At 38.3% G+C, this 17,816-nt stretch overlaps 4 protein-coding genes across 6 annotated transcripts; all 4 read right to left on the bottom strand.

The window, feature by feature from the left end:
• Positions 1 to 1,597: 1,597 nt before the first annotated feature.
• On the bottom strand, positions 1,598 to 5,976 carry LOC106165677 (stabilizer of axonemal microtubules 1-like). The gene is made up of 9 exons (XM_087017108.1): positions 5,481 to 5,976; positions 5,313 to 5,394; positions 4,985 to 5,110; positions 4,694 to 4,789; positions 4,030 to 4,230; positions 3,625 to 3,769; positions 3,012 to 3,289; positions 2,482 to 2,722; positions 1,598 to 2,366 (listed from the first exon to the last, which is right to left on the bottom strand). The coding sequence occupies exons 1-9, from the start codon at positions 5,522 to 5,524 to the stop codon at positions 1,879 to 1,881; spliced, it is 1,701 nt and encodes a 566-aa protein (XP_086873234.1). The 5' UTR covers positions 5,525 to 5,976; the 3' UTR covers positions 1,598 to 1,878.
• A 136-nt stretch (positions 5,977 to 6,112) lies between these two features.
• On the bottom strand, positions 6,113 to 9,130 carry LOC106165706 (uncharacterized). The gene is made up of 4 exons (XM_013544020.2): positions 9,051 to 9,130; positions 8,636 to 8,850; positions 8,310 to 8,380; positions 6,113 to 7,858 (listed from the first exon to the last, which is right to left on the bottom strand). The coding sequence occupies exons 2-4, from the start codon at positions 8,838 to 8,840 to the stop codon at positions 6,791 to 6,793; spliced, it is 1,344 nt and encodes a 447-aa protein (XP_013399474.2). The 5' UTR covers positions 8,841 to 8,850; positions 9,051 to 9,130; the 3' UTR covers positions 6,113 to 6,790.
• A 235-nt stretch (positions 9,131 to 9,365) lies between these two features.
• LOC106165699 (uncharacterized) lies at positions 9,366 to 13,768 on the bottom strand. 3 transcript variants are annotated; one of them, XM_087017176.1, is made up of 6 exons: positions 13,522 to 13,768; positions 12,040 to 12,205; positions 11,556 to 11,762; positions 10,844 to 10,982; positions 10,368 to 10,562; positions 9,366 to 10,038 (listed from the first exon to the last, which is right to left on the bottom strand). In XM_087017176.1, exons 1-6 carry the CDS (start codon positions 13,695 to 13,697, stop codon positions 9,833 to 9,835), a joined length of 1,089 nt encoding a protein of 362 aa, XP_086873302.1. In that variant the 5' UTR covers positions 13,698 to 13,768; the 3' UTR covers positions 9,366 to 9,832. The 3 variants fall into 3 exon arrangements, with proteins under 3 accessions (XP_086873302.1, XP_013399460.2, XP_013399461.2); XM_013544006.2 differs by lacking the exon at positions 13,522 to 13,768 and adding an exon at positions 13,142 to 13,394; XM_013544007.2 differs by lacking the exon at positions 13,522 to 13,768 and adding an exon at positions 13,098 to 13,189.
• Positions 13,769 to 14,395: 627 nt separating this feature from the next.
• LOC106165700 (uncharacterized) lies at positions 14,396 to 17,582 on the bottom strand. The gene is made up of 6 exons (XM_013544011.3): positions 17,305 to 17,582; positions 16,739 to 16,898; positions 15,949 to 16,164; positions 15,518 to 15,659; positions 15,082 to 15,273; positions 14,396 to 14,914 (listed from the first exon to the last, which is right to left on the bottom strand). The coding sequence occupies exons 1-6, from the start codon at positions 17,481 to 17,483 to the stop codon at positions 14,736 to 14,738; spliced, it is 1,068 nt and encodes a 355-aa protein (XP_013399465.2). The 5' UTR covers positions 17,484 to 17,582; the 3' UTR covers positions 14,396 to 14,735.
• Positions 17,583 to 17,816: the final 234 nt, after the last annotated feature.

Below are 17,816 nucleotides of genomic sequence, written 5' to 3'. Positions count from 1 at the left end.
TAAGTGGAAAACCATTTTACCTTTTGACTTGAATCTTACAGAACTGATGAATATTCATAATACGCAGGTCAAGTTCGAAAATCAGCATGATTGGGCCATTTTTAGGGAATTTATGCTGTTTTTTCACTATTTTCAATATAAATACAACATTGATAACACAATATAAGAAAAACGGATTGGCCAATTGTAATCATACTCACAGGAGTGGTCAATCTTACTAAAACGCAGGTTGAGTTCGAAAATCAGCATAATCAGGCCATTATTTTAGAAGTTATACTGTTTTTCACATTTCCTCAGATTCAATTATTCGGCATGTTAACAGTCTCATTATTTAACTAATAAGATGCCTAAAAGTGTTTGTTTGATATTTCCTGCATCTTTACAACATTGTTAGTTGATTATGTAAAAAACATGGTAAACTTGTTATCATGTATTGTGTAATAAAGTGTCAAAAATGGAAATAAACTCATATCATTGCAGTTTGTCAGATTCAATCATCCATGTTCAGAATCTCAGAATGGAGGAAATTGGACATTTAACACTGTTCTATTGATACTTTTCCCATCTCATCAATTTTCTTAGTTGGTCATATAAAATGGCAGTAAAATGTTTATTTTGTTTTATGTTAAAAAAGTGTTAAAAATGGAAATAAACCCATTTCAGAACAGTGCTGTCTTGTTTACATTTTGGCATTTTCAAGGCGTGACTTTGAAGTTCCATGGGCCTGAAGACCTTTGCTAGTCACATTTTCTGAATATCTGTGAAACAAATATTTTATAATTAAAAATTGATGGTCATTAAGCTGTTAAACATTATGTAATATTGCATCAAAATTTGAAGAAACCCCTATTTTGGGCACTGCTTCCATGATGACCATTTAAGGAAAATCATGTCACTTACTGTTCTCAAACTTACAGGAAAGAAACATGGGACTAAAATACAGCATCAGTAGGCAATGCAGTCTGTTTGGTATTTTTATTTATTAATTTATTTATTTTGGCAGTTAAACAGTTTTTTGTGAAAATTTAATTTTTCACATATTGGCATTTTCAAGGTGTGACTTTAAAGTTCCATGATCTTGAAGACTTTTGCTTGTCACATTTTCTGAATGTCCATGTTACTAATATTTTATTAATAACATTTGATTGTCATTATGCTGTTAAACATTATGTAATGTTGCATCAAAATTTGAAGAGACCCCTATTTTGGGCACTGCTCCTATGATGACCATTTAAGGGAAATCATGTCACTTACTGTTCTCAAACTTACAGGAAAGAAACATGGGTCTAACATACAGCTTCAATAGGCAACGCAGTCTGTTTGGTAAATTTTTCTGGCAATTTAACAGTTTTTTGTGAAAATTTAATTTTTTACTTATTTGCATCTTTATTTTCTGTCCTTTGTCTGTACATTTGACAGCTTTGCTGCCTTGTTTGAGTTGTCAGTTCCTTTTCTTGGGAAAAGGGGGTGGATCTAGTACTAAGTATTCGTAAGTTCAAGAGGAAAGAAAAGTCGCCTATCCCGTCAATACCAATTCAATAACACCCTTATTCTCTCAAGGCGAAATTTTGAGTAGGGGAAGCAAGAGAACGCTGTGGAACAAGATATATTTTATTTTTAGTTGTGAATGAATATAGTTTGTAAGTTGAAAGAAGTATTCTATGCTATTTAACTATGACAAGAATGAGTTAATCGGAAGAGAAACTTTGGTAGCGAGTGTAACTATTTGTATAGTTGTACGAGTATCATAGGTTAATTTTGGCCAGTGTTTTGTTAAAAGTCTTGGATATTGTTCATGTATTGTTGTATATTGTTTTATATTATATTGTTAATATTCTCTATGCTTTATCTTGAAAACAGGTATGTTTTGGCCAAAGCTTATTTTTCGGGTTCTGCAGACGCCTTTGGAGAGCTTGGTGGATTGGTGACTTTTTCTTCAGATTTCTGGGCACTATCAGTTGAGGTAGGGCGTCTTGGGGTCTCCACCTGAAGCGTCTGGGTTGCATGAGAAGGGGATCGTGGGGTTTCTACGCGTGGAGTCTGGGGTTTCTCGTTTTCCTTGGGCGTTTTGACGGCCTCGGCCTCTGATCCGGCGGCGCTAGGTGCCATATCTTTATTAGATTTGGAAGACTCCACAGAACTCTTGGATGGGTTCTTTGCAAAGAACCTGTGTCCTCTCTTTTCGCGAAGATATGTGTATGCACTATCCATTTCTTTGGCAAGAAGTTTTGCTGGGCAGCTTTTGGGTCTTTCTCCTTTGAAAGTCTCGCCGTAGATGGAGGTAGATAACATGCGGGCGCGTGGAGAGATGTCGGCCCAATTGTTCTTTGGAGGTTCGCAGATTTGCGCTGGCGGGGTGTAAATGCCTGAAAAAAGGTTTTTGGTTGGTAAGAAATGTACACTAAATAGAATGATATTTAAAAATTGCTTTTATAAGATTTCTATTTAATTTTTTTTTCCTTTGGCAATTGTGATCCCTACCTTGGTAGTGGCTTTTCATGATGGACTCCGCGTGCCACTTTTCCTCAGGTGGCTGATATTTGTTGACGACTTTATATGACGCTGGTCTCAGGACTTTTTCCCATTCCAAAAACTCTTCTCGGTAGTGAGTTTTGCAAGAAAACGGAGCCCTGTTGTCTCCGCTTCCCAAATAGTGCAGGTCGTTCTGAACTGGACGGATTGGTTTCACTCGCTCCAGCGTTTCTGGGACGGTAAAATCGTCCTGAAATTAATTTACAACATAAAAATCTGTACAGTGTGTTGAACCTATTCTATACAATATATTCATTCGTATTTAATATCGGTTGATTGATTTGTCAAAATTGAGATTGACGAGTTCTTTTGATATTTCTACGTCAAAAACCGAAAATCATCCAGGTCTCGGGTATTTCGGATTGATTAGTCTACACACCAGGCTTTGAAAGTAAAATTTATTTCAGGGAGTTTAAACAACAATTTCCCTGTTTTTTCATCGTTTTCATGTACAACTTCGGATAAAATCCTCAATTTACCTGGTAGGAGCTGGTCTTGGTAAACACGAGTGAACTGGGCTCGTACTGTGGTTTCTTCATCCAAGGCTTGATCTCTTTTGGCTGTATTGGCCATTGTTTGTACGCCATGGACTTCGTGGTACGGCTGTCGAACAGCGCAGTGGACACCACGTACTCCTGGGGTGGTTTGAATGAGGCTTCCCGCTTGTACGTCTTGTGAGCTTGGTAGTCGGCCATCACAGTGGAAATGGTGTTGTACCTGCCATCTTCAGCTATCTTGTGGTCTTTGGGACGCTTAGCTAAGTAATTTTTTAAAAGAAATGAGTTGGTAAACTACTCGTGAATTTTGAAGTACATGTAGAAGTAAAGATAAAGAAACAACTTTATATTCTTGATTTTTCAACAAAAAAACTGATAGCATTAAATTTACTGAAACGGACCGATGAAGTCCAGTCCTCAGATTATCAAGGTACCTCATGCATGAGTTCATCTGTATACACGAAATCTAATATACATTTAAATAGATACGCGCACAATACAGCGATGTTTTAAAAACAAATTAAAAAAAAGCTTTTTAAAATCGATTCTCAATCTGAAGAGTTAACTTAATCTGATATAAAAAAATCACCATTACCGACTACTGGGTCTGGAGATTTCCTGATGAATTCCGCCTTGTATGTGGTAACATCAACGAACTTGTCGTCACGGGCCTCCGGCTCACGTTCAGCGGGTTTAATAGGTTGTCTTCGCTCAACAGCCTCGTGCTGCTTGTAATCATCCTGATTTTATTCACAAAGTATGTTAGAAGAGCGAAATGAACCGTTGGAACAGCAGCGAAAAGAACAATCTTATTAATTTTTTGTTCACTTTGTTTTATTTATTACAATACTAAACGGAAAATGAATTTCAAGTATAGACGATGCGCATTCTGCAATGGACTTCTCTCCGTTTATATTCTAACTTACATGTATCTTCATCGTCCCCACCCAAGTTCCCAAACAATAAATATGATTTGATTTTAAACAACGATTTGACAAACCTGTACAGTTGAGACCGCGAAGAACTTTTCATCACTTTTCACGATGCATTCATTGTGTTTCATGGGTTTGGAACGAGATTTCTGGGCCTCCTCCTTGTCAATCTCAAGGTATGCAGTCTGATAGACCGTCTTGCTGTTGAAAGGTGGCGGCTCAAGTTCACGCTCGTTCTTGGGTTTGTAGGGGAGAGCTCGCTTCCCTTGCTATTCAGTAAAATTTATAATATGTTTAACGATGTTAAATATGTGATAGTGCCAACTTAATACCCACCGAATAAACTTCTCATTGATGGTTCAAATATTGAAATTCATTTGTCCTAATAATTTGAAGGTGTTTTTTTTCTCATAAATGTGGCCCACTATGTACATTAACTCTGTTCGTAGTTGTACCTGGACTATGAAGGTAAGGGCACTGCTTAAATCATACGTTTCACGAGACTATGGGCGCATTCCCATAGATTTTAGATCGATCTATCCCCATGGGGAGTCTCACTAGATTACTGTCAGATAATCCGGCTTAAATGTCCGTCCCGCCTACTACAAGCTGTAAGAGGGTAATTAACTTTCGTGCCCGCTCGGCTGACAGCTATTTAGCGTGAACCCCAGGGAGTTAGGTCGATCTAGTTAGATCGATCTAATCTCTGGGAATGGGGTCTATGAAACAAACCTTAGGGGTAAATTCTTTCTCGTATGTTGTGTGTAGGTTGACTTCCCCTTGAGCTGGAACATACTCCTTCTTTGGGGCAACGTAGCGTCGATTGACCTGATTGGATAGAAAAGTGATACGGTGTCCAGAAGTGTTAACGATTTCTTTCATGCCATATCAAAGATTTGATGAAACAATTGACTTCCATACAATTTCTTACGCTGCATATTTGAATCAAGCTCCTATAAACTAAAATGAAAGCACAGCCGCTATAAGAAGCTATAAATGTATTAAAGAAATGTATTCACTTACTTCATGAGGAACATAAGTCTCAGTATATGTGGTGGCCATTTCTCTGGGACTTCGTTTGGAATCATACATTCTAATTTTTGGTCTAAGGCTTTCACGAGGGGGCTGATAGTCATGTTGCTTAAAAGCCTTGAGAAAACACAAAAATGTCAATTAAGCTTAATTTTTTTAAATATATAATAATTCCTTGTCTTCAAAAAAAGAGAATATGCGGTAACTCTCAGAATCAGCGGAAACTGGAATAATCACAAGATTGGAAAATATTAGAAAACATACTAAGTGAAATGAAATATGTATCAGACAATTTGAACAAAGTCAAAAGACGGCTTACCAGCTGATATTCTGTCAACATACATGCCGCTTTAACAACTTGCTGACTGCGATTCTCTCGGTTGTGTGGGCAGCGATGGCGACTGAAAATGTTTGTAGAGTTTATGAAAAGTGTTAAAAAGAAAACACTTGGATTCATACCGGATAAAATTAACGTAGATATACTCACCCACATGTGCATATTTGACATATGCACTTTCCTTTCGCTGCCATCTTTTTTAACGGTGAAGATGACGATCAAGTTATGAGAAACAGGATCGCTCTTCTGTGCAAGCTTTCGTTTCAACCGCGCAACAAGATAATGACGTAATAGGTATTATGTCGTAGTTATCGTCAAGCTCAGCGGTGACGTCACATAACGTCGCTTACTCCTTTCAAAATTGGGGGCTGACTGTGTGACGTAGTTTTTTATGTTCAGTATTTATATTACGAGTCGTTAGTTTGAAAATTACAAGTGGTATATTCTTAGAACTCGTGCTTAAAGTGTTTAACTTCTACGTGATATTTTAGTTGAATTGTTTAAAGAGAAGGCCTCCCTCAAACTCATAAATGAGATTCATTGTTGCTCATGTCATTGTTGAAGTAGAGCTTCCGTAAGTTTAAAGAAAAATCTTCATTTCAGTGAGATTGAATATTAGTCTATTATGATTAACATCGTCACCCATTTAAAAAAATCTGGGGTTCTGGTGTTACAATATTTTTGATTCAATGTTTTTGTAATAAATTTTGCTTTTAAAGAGTCCAGCAGAAAACGAAAATATATTGTTCATTTTGTTGTACACGGCTTAAAATACGTAGACGCATAAGAAATTCAGTTTTATTAAAGACACATTTCGTGGAGCCACTGTTGATTTTTTAATTAAACTTATTACCTACTTAATTACAAAAATGGAATAGTAAAGAATTACATGCAGATGTCCTTGAATACTATCCTTTCTTTGCAGCAATCTAATCACAAAACATGCTCTGCATCCTGGCTCTCCAGTTATAGTAATAATACCGCCAGCTTAAATTGAGGCATTTTATGTAATACATATAAAATTATAATCACTTCCCTCAGTCATAAGCCTTCGTGCAGGACCTTATTTACCGATGATGTATCTTTACAGTTATCAATTTCATGTGTTTTTGATGCAGTCGTACATTATTATCAATCAAATGCTTCATTTTGATAGGATAAAGTTTGATCTCTCTCTACCCTCAAAGCAAAACTGATCGCAGTGAATTTTAGACACTTCAGCCTCTTTGGCTTAATATTAATGAAAAGCCCCCCTTTTCCAAACCGACCCCTTTCACATCAAACTCCTGTAGCTACTGGTCAGAATTCAAAAGTAGCAATGCAAGTAATGAAATTTAATGTTACATACAAGTCTAATATTAGTCACATAATATTAAAATTCGTTTTACTTTGATTTAAATAACACCCTTCTCATCCATAAGACATAACGGAACTAGTTAAGCGGGTGACAAAGCGCCATCTTAGTCCCCCTTTGCATTCTGATTTGGGTTAGGCTGTCCATCCAATCTAAGCAAATCCTGTAATATGGAATCGGAGCTTGATTCATCCGTGCGCCATTTTTCTTCCACAATTGCCGAGTTTGCAGAACTGCTATGTTCTTTTAAAGTCTGGAGAAGGTCTCGAAGTGAAGGTACTTCTCCCATGATGTTTGAATTTAGTCGTGTCGCCTCGGCGTCAAATGAAACGGAATGGTTTACCTCGTCTTCTTCTATGTTGCTGGGATTGTGCACCGCTTTATCTAGGGCGAAATCACATTTTTCGTTCTGCAATTCTTTGGTCTCGCAATGTTCAACTGCTGACGCTTCAGATGACTGTCCTGAGCACGAAAGTGTCATTTTGCTGGGGTCACTCTGATTAGCAATGTTAGGTTGACTTTCGTTGGCTCCATATCGGTGTTCAGGCATGTTAAGCATAATTTGTGTCCTCTCCCCAGCTGACCAATTTGACAAAACACCATGAGCCGCTGGGGTGTGTGAACGCTCACCAGTGTTTTCTGTTTTGACAAACCGTCGGCTATGTCGTGGTGGTTGGACAATACTGACAATACTGGTGTCCTCTTCAGGAACCGAACGTGTTACATTCTTCCCTGCGTACTGATCACGTGATATCTCTGGTTGCTGACTCGCCTCAAGGCCCAACGCTGGCTCCTTAGAGGAAGTGATTTCTAGGTCCCTTATGTTCATCGAAAACAGTTCTGAATCAGAACAAGTTGGTTTTTGCCCAGTTTTGGTACCGTTAATGTTTCTGGACAGTACAGCCCCATGATCCGAAGTGCTTGCCCCCGTATTGGCGTTCTCTGGTTTTACATTTTGTGAACGCTTCGCGTACTCAAGAAAGAGGGAACGATGGGCCTTTTGTATATTGTACACGGTGCCTTCAAGGATGACTTTCTGGTCGACTTCAGTGGTGTATTTGGTTTGTACGTTAAACTCATCTGAAAGGTTTCTGAAATACGATTTCAGCTCTCCCACCGTTGAAAACAGTTGCGTTACACTCAGGCCGACAGTCGCTTCGACGGTTGAGAAAATCTGGAAAGTGACATGAAAACACGACGATGAAAAACTTTTTAAAGCCTCTGCTTGAAAGTGATTCCATGTTTTTGTTTTTTAATAATAAATCCACGAAAAAAAATTAAAACCAACGATGAAAATCTTTTTACGTTCAAGATCAATTTCTGAATTGCGTTTGGTCTGACCGAAATCCAGCGCTAGCTTTCGCCATAACGATACCTTTATATCTTTGTGGGTGATCTTGAAATCCCGTTTTTTTTTTTTTCAAACTGTGACACGACAGAATTTAAATCAAAAGTAAGCCAAAAAAAAAAAAAAAAAAAAAGGCTGCTTAATGTTAACAGGCAAAACTTGGCCCTTTGCACTTATCTAACAATACATTACATTTGCCACATTTGAGGTTAAGATTAGTCTCCCTTTAAGACAATGTGCTTATGTAGATAGTCCAAGATGAACTTTAGTATCTCACCTGAGGTAAAGGTACCACAGTCAATTCTGCATCTAACAAACGATGGGGATATTTGAAGACGGTTTCTAAAACTGAAAGACATGAGAAAATTAAAGTTCATAGCAAAAGTACAAAGCATGACATCGGGATGTTCGAAAACAAAAAAGCTGCTTATTTTCTACGAGTTATAAAATAGCTGATTTCAGACGTCACGGCTCCCTGGTCTTGATGGTAAACGATATCACCTGCTCGTCTCATTATTAAACTGGATAATCAAGCAACCTTTCAAATTAGCAGGCCAAAGTGAGAGATATCCGGAATATGTATATATATATATTTTTTCGTACCTTGTTCTTTTTGGAAAGTCACAATAGCACCATCGGGTATCGTCTTATCAAATGGGAACACGACGGTCTCCACGTCACCGCCTCCGAAGACCCTCTTCTGGAAATGTATGGTAAGCCTCACCTTTGTCACAGATGGAGGGATACCAAGGACAAGGACCGATCTGCCGCTGGACTGACCACGGCTTGATGTATTTAATTCCGCCATTATGCCTAAACTGAAAAAATATGTTTCTAGAATTATATGTTTATCGGATCAACTGCGCGGAAGTGAAACTAGCCTGCCACTCTGACATCCGCAGTCTTTTTCCATATCACATGAAATGATCATTCACATCACAGTTATTAGGAACAAGCACATTAATTTTGACACCATGTTACGTTGGTTCTGCTTCATTATTTACGCTTGAATACCTACCATTTGATGAACTACTCCCTCACCACAGATGACGTTGTTGTCATTTATACAGCAGTGGAAATTCCAAGGTTATCGGTGGGGCATTTTGTTTTGTTAAATTTGATTGGTTGAACGTGACCTTACAAAGGGGATTCCCCTTCGTAACAGCCTATAATTTACGAACTCTTCTGCAGTAAGGGTGTAATATGCACCCTGACATTCTGTGGATGCTGGAAACACACCTCTCAATGCCGATAGGAGGGATGCGAGTTTCTTGTGCCCTCTTCTGGAACCTGTCGCCCTTTTATTTTTATTTTATTTTTGAAGTATTGTCAATAAATTTGCATTATTTTTTATTTTTATTTCACTTTAATTATTTTTTTACAGAGGAGACGATTGCTTTGTTATATTCGTTTAATACTAAAGCAAATCTTGCACCATTAAACATTACTTTGAATTGATTATATTCTAAATAAGGTTAACATACTTAGTTTTGACTTGGAACCACGAGTAGTATGAGAAGGTCCACGTGAAAAGCCGACAAAGAGCACAAAATATTGCTTTATTTTCATTACCATTTAGATTAGAATTTTTGCCTGTATGATAAGTCTGGAGAATCATATCCTTATATGCTACATCTTTAATCGATAATTGTTGCCTTTTTGTTATTCCCTTTTCGTCTTAATCAATAATACGAAATTACTAGGTCAATATCTTTTCAGTTACCACAGTAAATGTCTCGAATAAATGACTAGCATTTGAATCACAGAAGAAGTATCCAGTCTTTGGGGCTTTTCATAAAATCACAGCTGGCTTGAGCGAGGTTGCTGTTGTGCGCTCACTGCCACCCTAGCGTATTTTCGTTGTTTGGACATCTCTACCGCTGCCAGGAAGTTTTCCAGGCTGTATACGTCGGGACTAACCAGAATCTCGTAGGGGTATTTACCGGCAGTTTTGGCCACGAATTCAACCGCCTCATCCAAGTGCTTTGGACCGTAGTTGTGAACACCTACAGTAAAATATCTCTGTATTTAATATAAGCGTCCTCTTTTCCTTCTAAATAAGCATTTTATAAATTATAAAACAATTTCATCATTTTACCATCGTTGCATTGTAGCTCTAGAATTCTTAGTTAAAGGTTTGTCCGTACTTATCCTAAATGAAATTGAAACCTTGAGCTGCAACCGTTTACCATCAAATCAATCATATCATTAGTGGGGTGACTGACACGTACACTCACATTTACCCACCATAAAATATAATTTTGCGATCGATTCACCACAAACATTCTCCGGCATTCTGATATTTCAGAGATATCCTGAATCTGCCGGTGCTTACCTTTAATACTTAAACACTTTCCTATAATATCCCATCCTGTGACATCACTGAGTTTTGACATAGGGTGCACCATCCCCACAAATACGTAAGTGCCACCGGGCCGGAGCAGTCGGATTCCCTCGGGGACCACTTCAGACGATCCGCACACTTCGATCACAACATCCACGGAATTAGCTTTCAACACTGGCGGTGCACCTAAAGAAATGGCGTTTCAAACACTGTTGACAAAATTTTTATATTGCTTATCATTTGAAATTAATAACATTTGAATTATCGTTATATTACGTATATCGTTTGTAATATTGTTGTATTTTGTAGTGCAGAGTGGTGTAACATCGTAACATTTTAAGCTCAATACACTATTATTATTATTATTATTATTATTATTATTATTATTATTATTATCCTGTATACTCTCTATAGAATTTAAAGATATTTTGTTCACATATTTTTTAAATTTGCTACCATTTCCGTACCTGAATTAGCAGAATATGGTATTCCACCAAAATGAGTAACTAACTTCAGCCTGTCTTCACTGATATCTGTGCAGTAGACTTTACGATAACCACGCTCTTTCAGCAGTGCAATCCCATAGAGTCCTAGGAGTCCAGCACCCTGAGTAACAACAGGATTCAATTTATGATTTATCTATCCATTTTTACCATTATATAAGAGCCTACAAATAGGCACATTTTTCATATCGTCTGTGGCAATTCAAAAGAAAAAATTTAAGTAATATTTGATTTATAAATCTTTTAGCATCTCAATCGTTCAATCCCATTTTATAAAGGGACCGAAAGGATGTACAAGACCAGTAAACAGAATAAGAACAATCAGAAGATCTCAGTATGCCCGGTTACAACACCCGGAGACTCAGAGTTTGATGAACACTAATCGGATTTAACATACTGAAGATGACAGTAGCTGATTATGGAAGTGAGTTTCCAATAATCAGTGACATAGGGTAGAGAGGAGAGTTTCCAAATTCAGAAATTTGGGTAAATTAAAGCTTCTCTGCTTTTATCAATTGCTCTGAGTTTCAGAGATCACTGGAAATTATCTGCTATGCCTCTTCCGTATCATGTGATTAGGGTATAATGGCTGATGCATGCCAATAGCGGAGTGGTGGGTGTCCAGTGACCTTTGAAACTCAAGGTCTCATCATAGCTGGGTTTGACAGAGACTTGCCTGTACCACTGCAATATTGTTATGCATGCTCTCTTCTATCGCATGAACAGCATTCACCATTGTCGCCAATGCGCAATTCACTGGTGCTGCCATTCGATCCGAGACGTGGTCAGGGATTTTCACGATGTGAGACCCCTTTCTGAGAACCATGTGGGTGGCATAAAACCCATTGAAACCGGTGCCGTTCTTGATGTCAGCAAAGCTGTACTGCAATAAAAAAATGATATTTAAGCACTTGGTCAGAAACTATAGATGAGAGAGGCTGGAGCGCAGAACTGATGTTAGGTGCATGTATAATGAATTCGACATTTATAAGCATCTTCGTTCTTTAACACCAAAACACTTAGTCAACACACTATATACCATAACATATTACATAAATCCAGCCCGTTTAAAGTTTATCATCCGGTTTTATAGTGCTAATCAAGATATTAAGTGGCGTCTGATAATCCACGTAATACACTCTGATAGGCATATCACTTACTATGAACCGGTGGTCACATTTTTGTACAAGACCAAGTTTGCATGTGTCGCATTTTCCACAGAATATCGCCATGGCGACTGTAACACGGTCGCCAGGTGACAGCCGTCCGGCACTGGAGTTCCTTCTGTCTTCTACAACTTCGGCAACCCCTTCATGCCCAAGGACACTGTGGCAAAATGATGAGTGCTTTAATATTTTAATAAGCAGGACTGATGAACGAGGGCTTAGAATGTACATGTTACATGTGTCATCTTGAAGAAGTAAGTGGTCCAGTGGAAAGTATTTGTTTGCCTCCGAGATCTCACTTGCTCGATACAAAATAAAAAATAAAAAAGTTGGAAGAAGTACAAGGTATAATTTTTTCTTGGATCGATATGCCAATCCTAAACAATTAAATACAAAGAAAGAAAGAAAAAGAAAAAACTGGGAAAGCGGTATAAGTGCAGCCAAGGGGTAGAAGAGTGGAATATAAATACAGTCACGAAAGGATGCGCTACCGTGCTCAATAAAAAACACCAAAATTGGAATATTTTTAATCTTTTTAACCATTCCAATTGTATCCTCACCTTGGTAAGGTATAGAATTAAACAATGTAACATAGGTATATACAGGCATATAAGAGTATTGTACATGTACCACGGGGATGCCTGAAACAAAGGTGCCCGACATGACGTGTGTCGGATGCATGTGCGCCACGCAAAACCATGCACCATGTCCGGACATTTGGTTCTCGACATCAGTTAGATACACCAATGATCTGCAGGGTGTATGTGGTATCCACTCGTTATATCGCCCTCGCGTATATTGCATACACATCGCTAACACATGTCGTGTATTTTACGAAATGAAACTGCAGAGGACGTTATCTTTTCATGAGTACACTATATTTTATCAAAAATCACTTGGCCTGTTTTAAGAGACCTGGTTTAACATCATCTTTTACATTTTCACATCTTAAAATTCAAAATTAATTACAGTAATTCAAAATACTATCTTATGCTTTAAGGAATTTGACTGACTTCATTCAAAACATTTGAAAGCTCCAGTTCTGTCCTTACATTTTGACATCTCATTAGTCTCATCCTTTAGCTATAACACGTACCAGGGCGTTGCGACTTTGCGTTTCCCATTCAAGGTATGAAGATCAGAGCCGCACACTGTAGCCAGCCGTACCTTGACCAGTACTTCCCCCTCCGTTATTGCTGGGATCACGCCCCGTTCAATAACGCAACATGGGTCATGCTCTACACCGAGAAATAAGACCCTAGAACTCGCCATGATTTTGGAAGATAATGACAAGTAAATGTCTATCACATGGCGAAATAGGTAAACGCTTGCTGATAACAATATACGGCGGTAAGCAGTACAAAGTTCGGACAATTGGTATGATCTAAGTGCAGTGACCTTCAAGGTTACACGCCGAATACAAATACGTTGTTTCAACAAAACCCTTATATCAGAGCATAGTAATATTACACATACCATGGCGTTGCAACTTGGCGTTGTCCTTTCAAAATATGTAGATCAGTGCCGCATATTGTAGCCAACCGTACCTTGGCCAGTACTTCCCCTTCAGTTATTTCTGGGATTTTACCCTCTTCTATTACACAACATGGATCATGCTCTACACCTCGAAATAAGACCCTAGTACTCGTCATTTCAGGACTGATGGCAGGTGAAAATAGGACTAGTCCTAAAGGTAGAATCCCTTTTCGGGCTTGACTCACTATCAGTGCACTCCAAACACAGGCCGACCCAATTTCAAGAGACGCCAATAAGCCACTTAATAGAGCACACGTAAAACAAGATTTATTTACTTCTTGTAACAATCTTACATAAGACATGCATCTGTCGTGCATTTCTGTCTCTTTCATTATCAAACAATTCTGCACTATAACAATATAGTTGGAAAAAAGACTGGTCGGGTTCTGAAATTCGTTTTCGTGTTATATGGGGTTTTTAGCAATTGCTCCGTTCAGTTTCATATCTCAAGCCCAACAGAACCATTTAGTTCATGTTTTAGTTAATTAAGTTCATGTTGTAAGGTTTCAAATGCTAAGAATTAAAAGATACTGTTGGTGTGGGTGTAATGACTACCACGAGCATGGAAGGGTGCAACATGAGCAATAAAGTTTTTGGCGATGAAAAGATCTTTTTTTAAAAACAAACTCAGTTAACATCGGTCATTATATCATTTTGTATGATGTAAAAAAGTAAACTTGTTGTCTTTAACTCCGTGATTTTACTGTATACATGTGGTTGTATACAACGCAAGTACCGTGTATAAGGTAAGGTGAAATGGCCCAATTTTGAACCTCGATTCTGTTACAGTATGATCTTTTCATAACTTGAATCGTTATCTGGCCTAGTTTTTTATTCTTATCACATACATCAAAGACAGGGAAAGGAGTGTTTTCCGAAATATCGTTTTACGTGCAAAATATTACGTTCTTCATTTTTGGTGCCTGATACAATTGCGTCCATCCGTGTTGTACTACATCTGAGCCAACATTTTTCAACATCTAGAATCAAAATGTAAGCAAAAAGCGAACACACATTTCTGGTTTTAAAATCAAAATGTCTGAGGCCAAAATGGTCACATTTACTTCCATTGTAGGTTGAATGCCTCTGCAAGATTGTGCCACATATCGTGTAATAACGATACTTTTTCACTCAAGTGTGGTATCAAACTTCAATCATGGTTTCACAGCTACCCGAAGATATTTCCTTAGTTCTGCCTCTTTTATAGCGTCCGTTATGTCCCGAAGACTATATTCTTCTCCGCCCACGAGGCGCTCAAACGGGTACTTGTTTGCAGTCCGAGATATAAATTCTACGGCCTGCTCCAAATCAGCCGGTCCATAATTATGTATGCCTGTAAAAATGTTAAATTTTAAACATTAAAAGTATACCTTTACGGACAGATTTACTATATGTAAAAAAAACCTAGAAATTAAATATATTATTAATATATAAATGCTATGTTTGGTACAAGATTGGGGATTGTTCATAATCTGTTTCAGTAATAAGCAGCACAAATACCTTTTATTGTCAAACACTTCCTTATGATTTGCTCCCCCGTTAAATTGAGCTTGGAGTTTGGGTGCACCATGCCCACCATCAAATAAGTACCTCCTGGTCTAAGTAGAGAAATTCCTTGCTGTATAACATTTGGGGAGCCGCACACTTCGATGACGGTGTCGACGGAATCAGGGTCTATGTCGATTGTCAACTCTATAATGGGAATTCTTAATTAAGTCTTGTACCAGCATAAGATTAATATACTGGTTCTATCAACATTCATTCTCGAAAAAGATGCTTTTTTATTCATTTTAAAGCGAATATTTTTTCAAAAATCAACCAAAACATAAGAGATGTCTGTCCAAATATCATCACTTTTCATAGGTTTCAGTACGATTCTAAAAAAAAAAAGTGCTAAAGCGTTGTTTATTAGGTCTAATCATCAGCAACGTAATACCATTTCCACTGATAAAGTTCGGAATTCCACCAAATAGAGGTACCAAAGTCAGTCTGTCTCGGTTGATGTCGACGCAGTAGACTTTCTGATAACCGCGATCTCGCAGCAATGCACAACCGTATAATCCCAAAAGTCCAGCACCCTGAAAATTAAATAAACATCCTGTTTTCGAATCTTTGCACAGGCTAGTGAAAACTATATAATCAGAATAATTGATTAATTTAAATGTTACGGAATATCTCGTCCTCACTTTATCCAATATTACCATAAAACCTACGTGTAAAATGTGCTAATGACGTATTGATTAAGCAGTGTGCACTCGTCGATTCTTCAGACAAGAAGTATGCTCTGATAAGCAGGATAGGCACCTTTATAAATAAATCTAGAATTAATATTCTCTCTTAAGCGCCGTTAAAAGGACTGTAACCCACCTGGATCAAGGCGACGTGATTTGCTTTATTATCCCCAATCGATGGAATAGAGTTCATAACATTCACCATTGTCGCCAATGCACAGTTAATGGGGGCGGCCATACGGTCCGTGACATGATCGGGGATCTTCACTAAGTGCGTTCCTGGTCTTAACACTATGTGGGTAGCATAACATCCATTAAAACCAGTCCCGTCAGCAAGTTGTGCGTGACCATACTGCAATACACGATCGTTATAAGGTTTACCCTGCATCAGATGCATAAGGCATTGCGTCAATATCTACAATGTCGAAAATTCAGCAATGCCACGCAATGATTGATATCCCCTTTGCCATAGCTGACAGGGATATTGTTAACAAATTATAGGTATAGGACCTAGAATAAAAGCCCTTAATGTATAAATGAAAAGTGGAGGGAAAATCTGCTTTCACGATAATTCGCTTTATGAGAGAAAAACACAGAAGCAGCAGGTGAACGCTGTGTACCATGCACAGTAACACTCCCCCTCCCAACTTTCCCCTTTACTTTCCCAACGGCTAACTAATACAAATATAAAGGCCGACAACAGTTGCATCACCAAGCACGTCGGCAATAAATATCAATAAAGACCTCATTAAGCAACCTCAGTTTCCATCGTGAAATATATTAATCTTATCTAACGATGGTGCAAAAGGTCAGTTACATCACCGTTATGTGAGACTAGCGCAACAAGGCACACCGTTCGTGTCGGAGTCCTGTTTGCACCTGCAATGAAACTATGTTATTGAAGCACGACGGACGGCATCTCTTACCTTAAACAACCGCGTGCATTTCTGTACAAGGCCTCCCTTGCATCTTGCACACTCCCCGCAAAAGTCAACCACGGTGAAGGTGACTCGATCTCCGGGGGAGAATTTACTTGCATTTCTGTTAATGGTCACTATTTCTGCGACAGCTTCATGACCCAGCACACTGGAATCGACGATAAACGACCAATTGTCACACGAGTGTTTTATATAAATATGGTTAAATAAAAATTCCATATATGCCTAGCTACCGGGTTCTTGGGATATGTCATAAATTAAAGGTGTTTGGCAGTAGCGACAAATATAAAACCACCTGGGACTTTATATCACTTCAGCTTTTACGTGATTTTAGCTGTCTGGGGGGACATCTTAACAACATATCATTTGTTGGTGTACAAATGTTTTACGCGTATCATATTAATTTCACAGCAGCTTTGGGCGAACTAATCCATTAAGACTTGCCATTTACAAGGACTACATCTATGTCTGCAGGCCTATTTATTATGGATGGAGCATAATAAATATCCCTCCATTTCACATATATATATCAGCTCTAGAACACTGATATTTACCTTGGTGTCGCCTCTTTTCGTTGGCCAGATATGGTGTGCAGGTCAGAGCCACACACAGTCGCCAGCAGGACCTTGACCAAAACCTCCCCATCTCCTATTGTTGGAACGGTGCAGTCATCAATCAAACAACACGGATTATGTTCTGCCCCAACAAACACTACCCTGGTACATTTCGCCATTGAAAGTGCAACAACGCTGGTGCTCTAACAAATTACCAATCACACTGTGTGCCACAAATATAACGATACCTCTTAGCATTAACGAGAATTGTGACAGAGGTGACAACTTATGAGTCAACTTATGTAGGCCCTTATATTAGCGAGAATTTGCCTTAGTCCTGTAGAACGATATAATACATTGATACGGATTTTTACCCATAAAATTTACCAACAGTTACAGGACAATGATGATGAACGCCAACAGAATATCCTTTTACGAAATTTTTAACGTGCGTACTATTATAATCACAAAACACTGAACCTTTCGAAAAAGAAATACAATCATATGAACAT

Source organism: Lingula anatina, chromosome 1, assembly GCF_051362555.1.
Source record: "Lingula anatina isolate TDL-2025a chromosome 1, LinAna3.0, whole genome shotgun sequence".
NCBI lineage: Eukaryota > Metazoa > Brachiopoda > Lingulata > Lingulida > Lingulidae > Lingula > Lingula anatina.
Note: the sequence above shows the minus strand (reverse complement) of the source record. Positions and strands in the feature narration are given on the sequence as shown.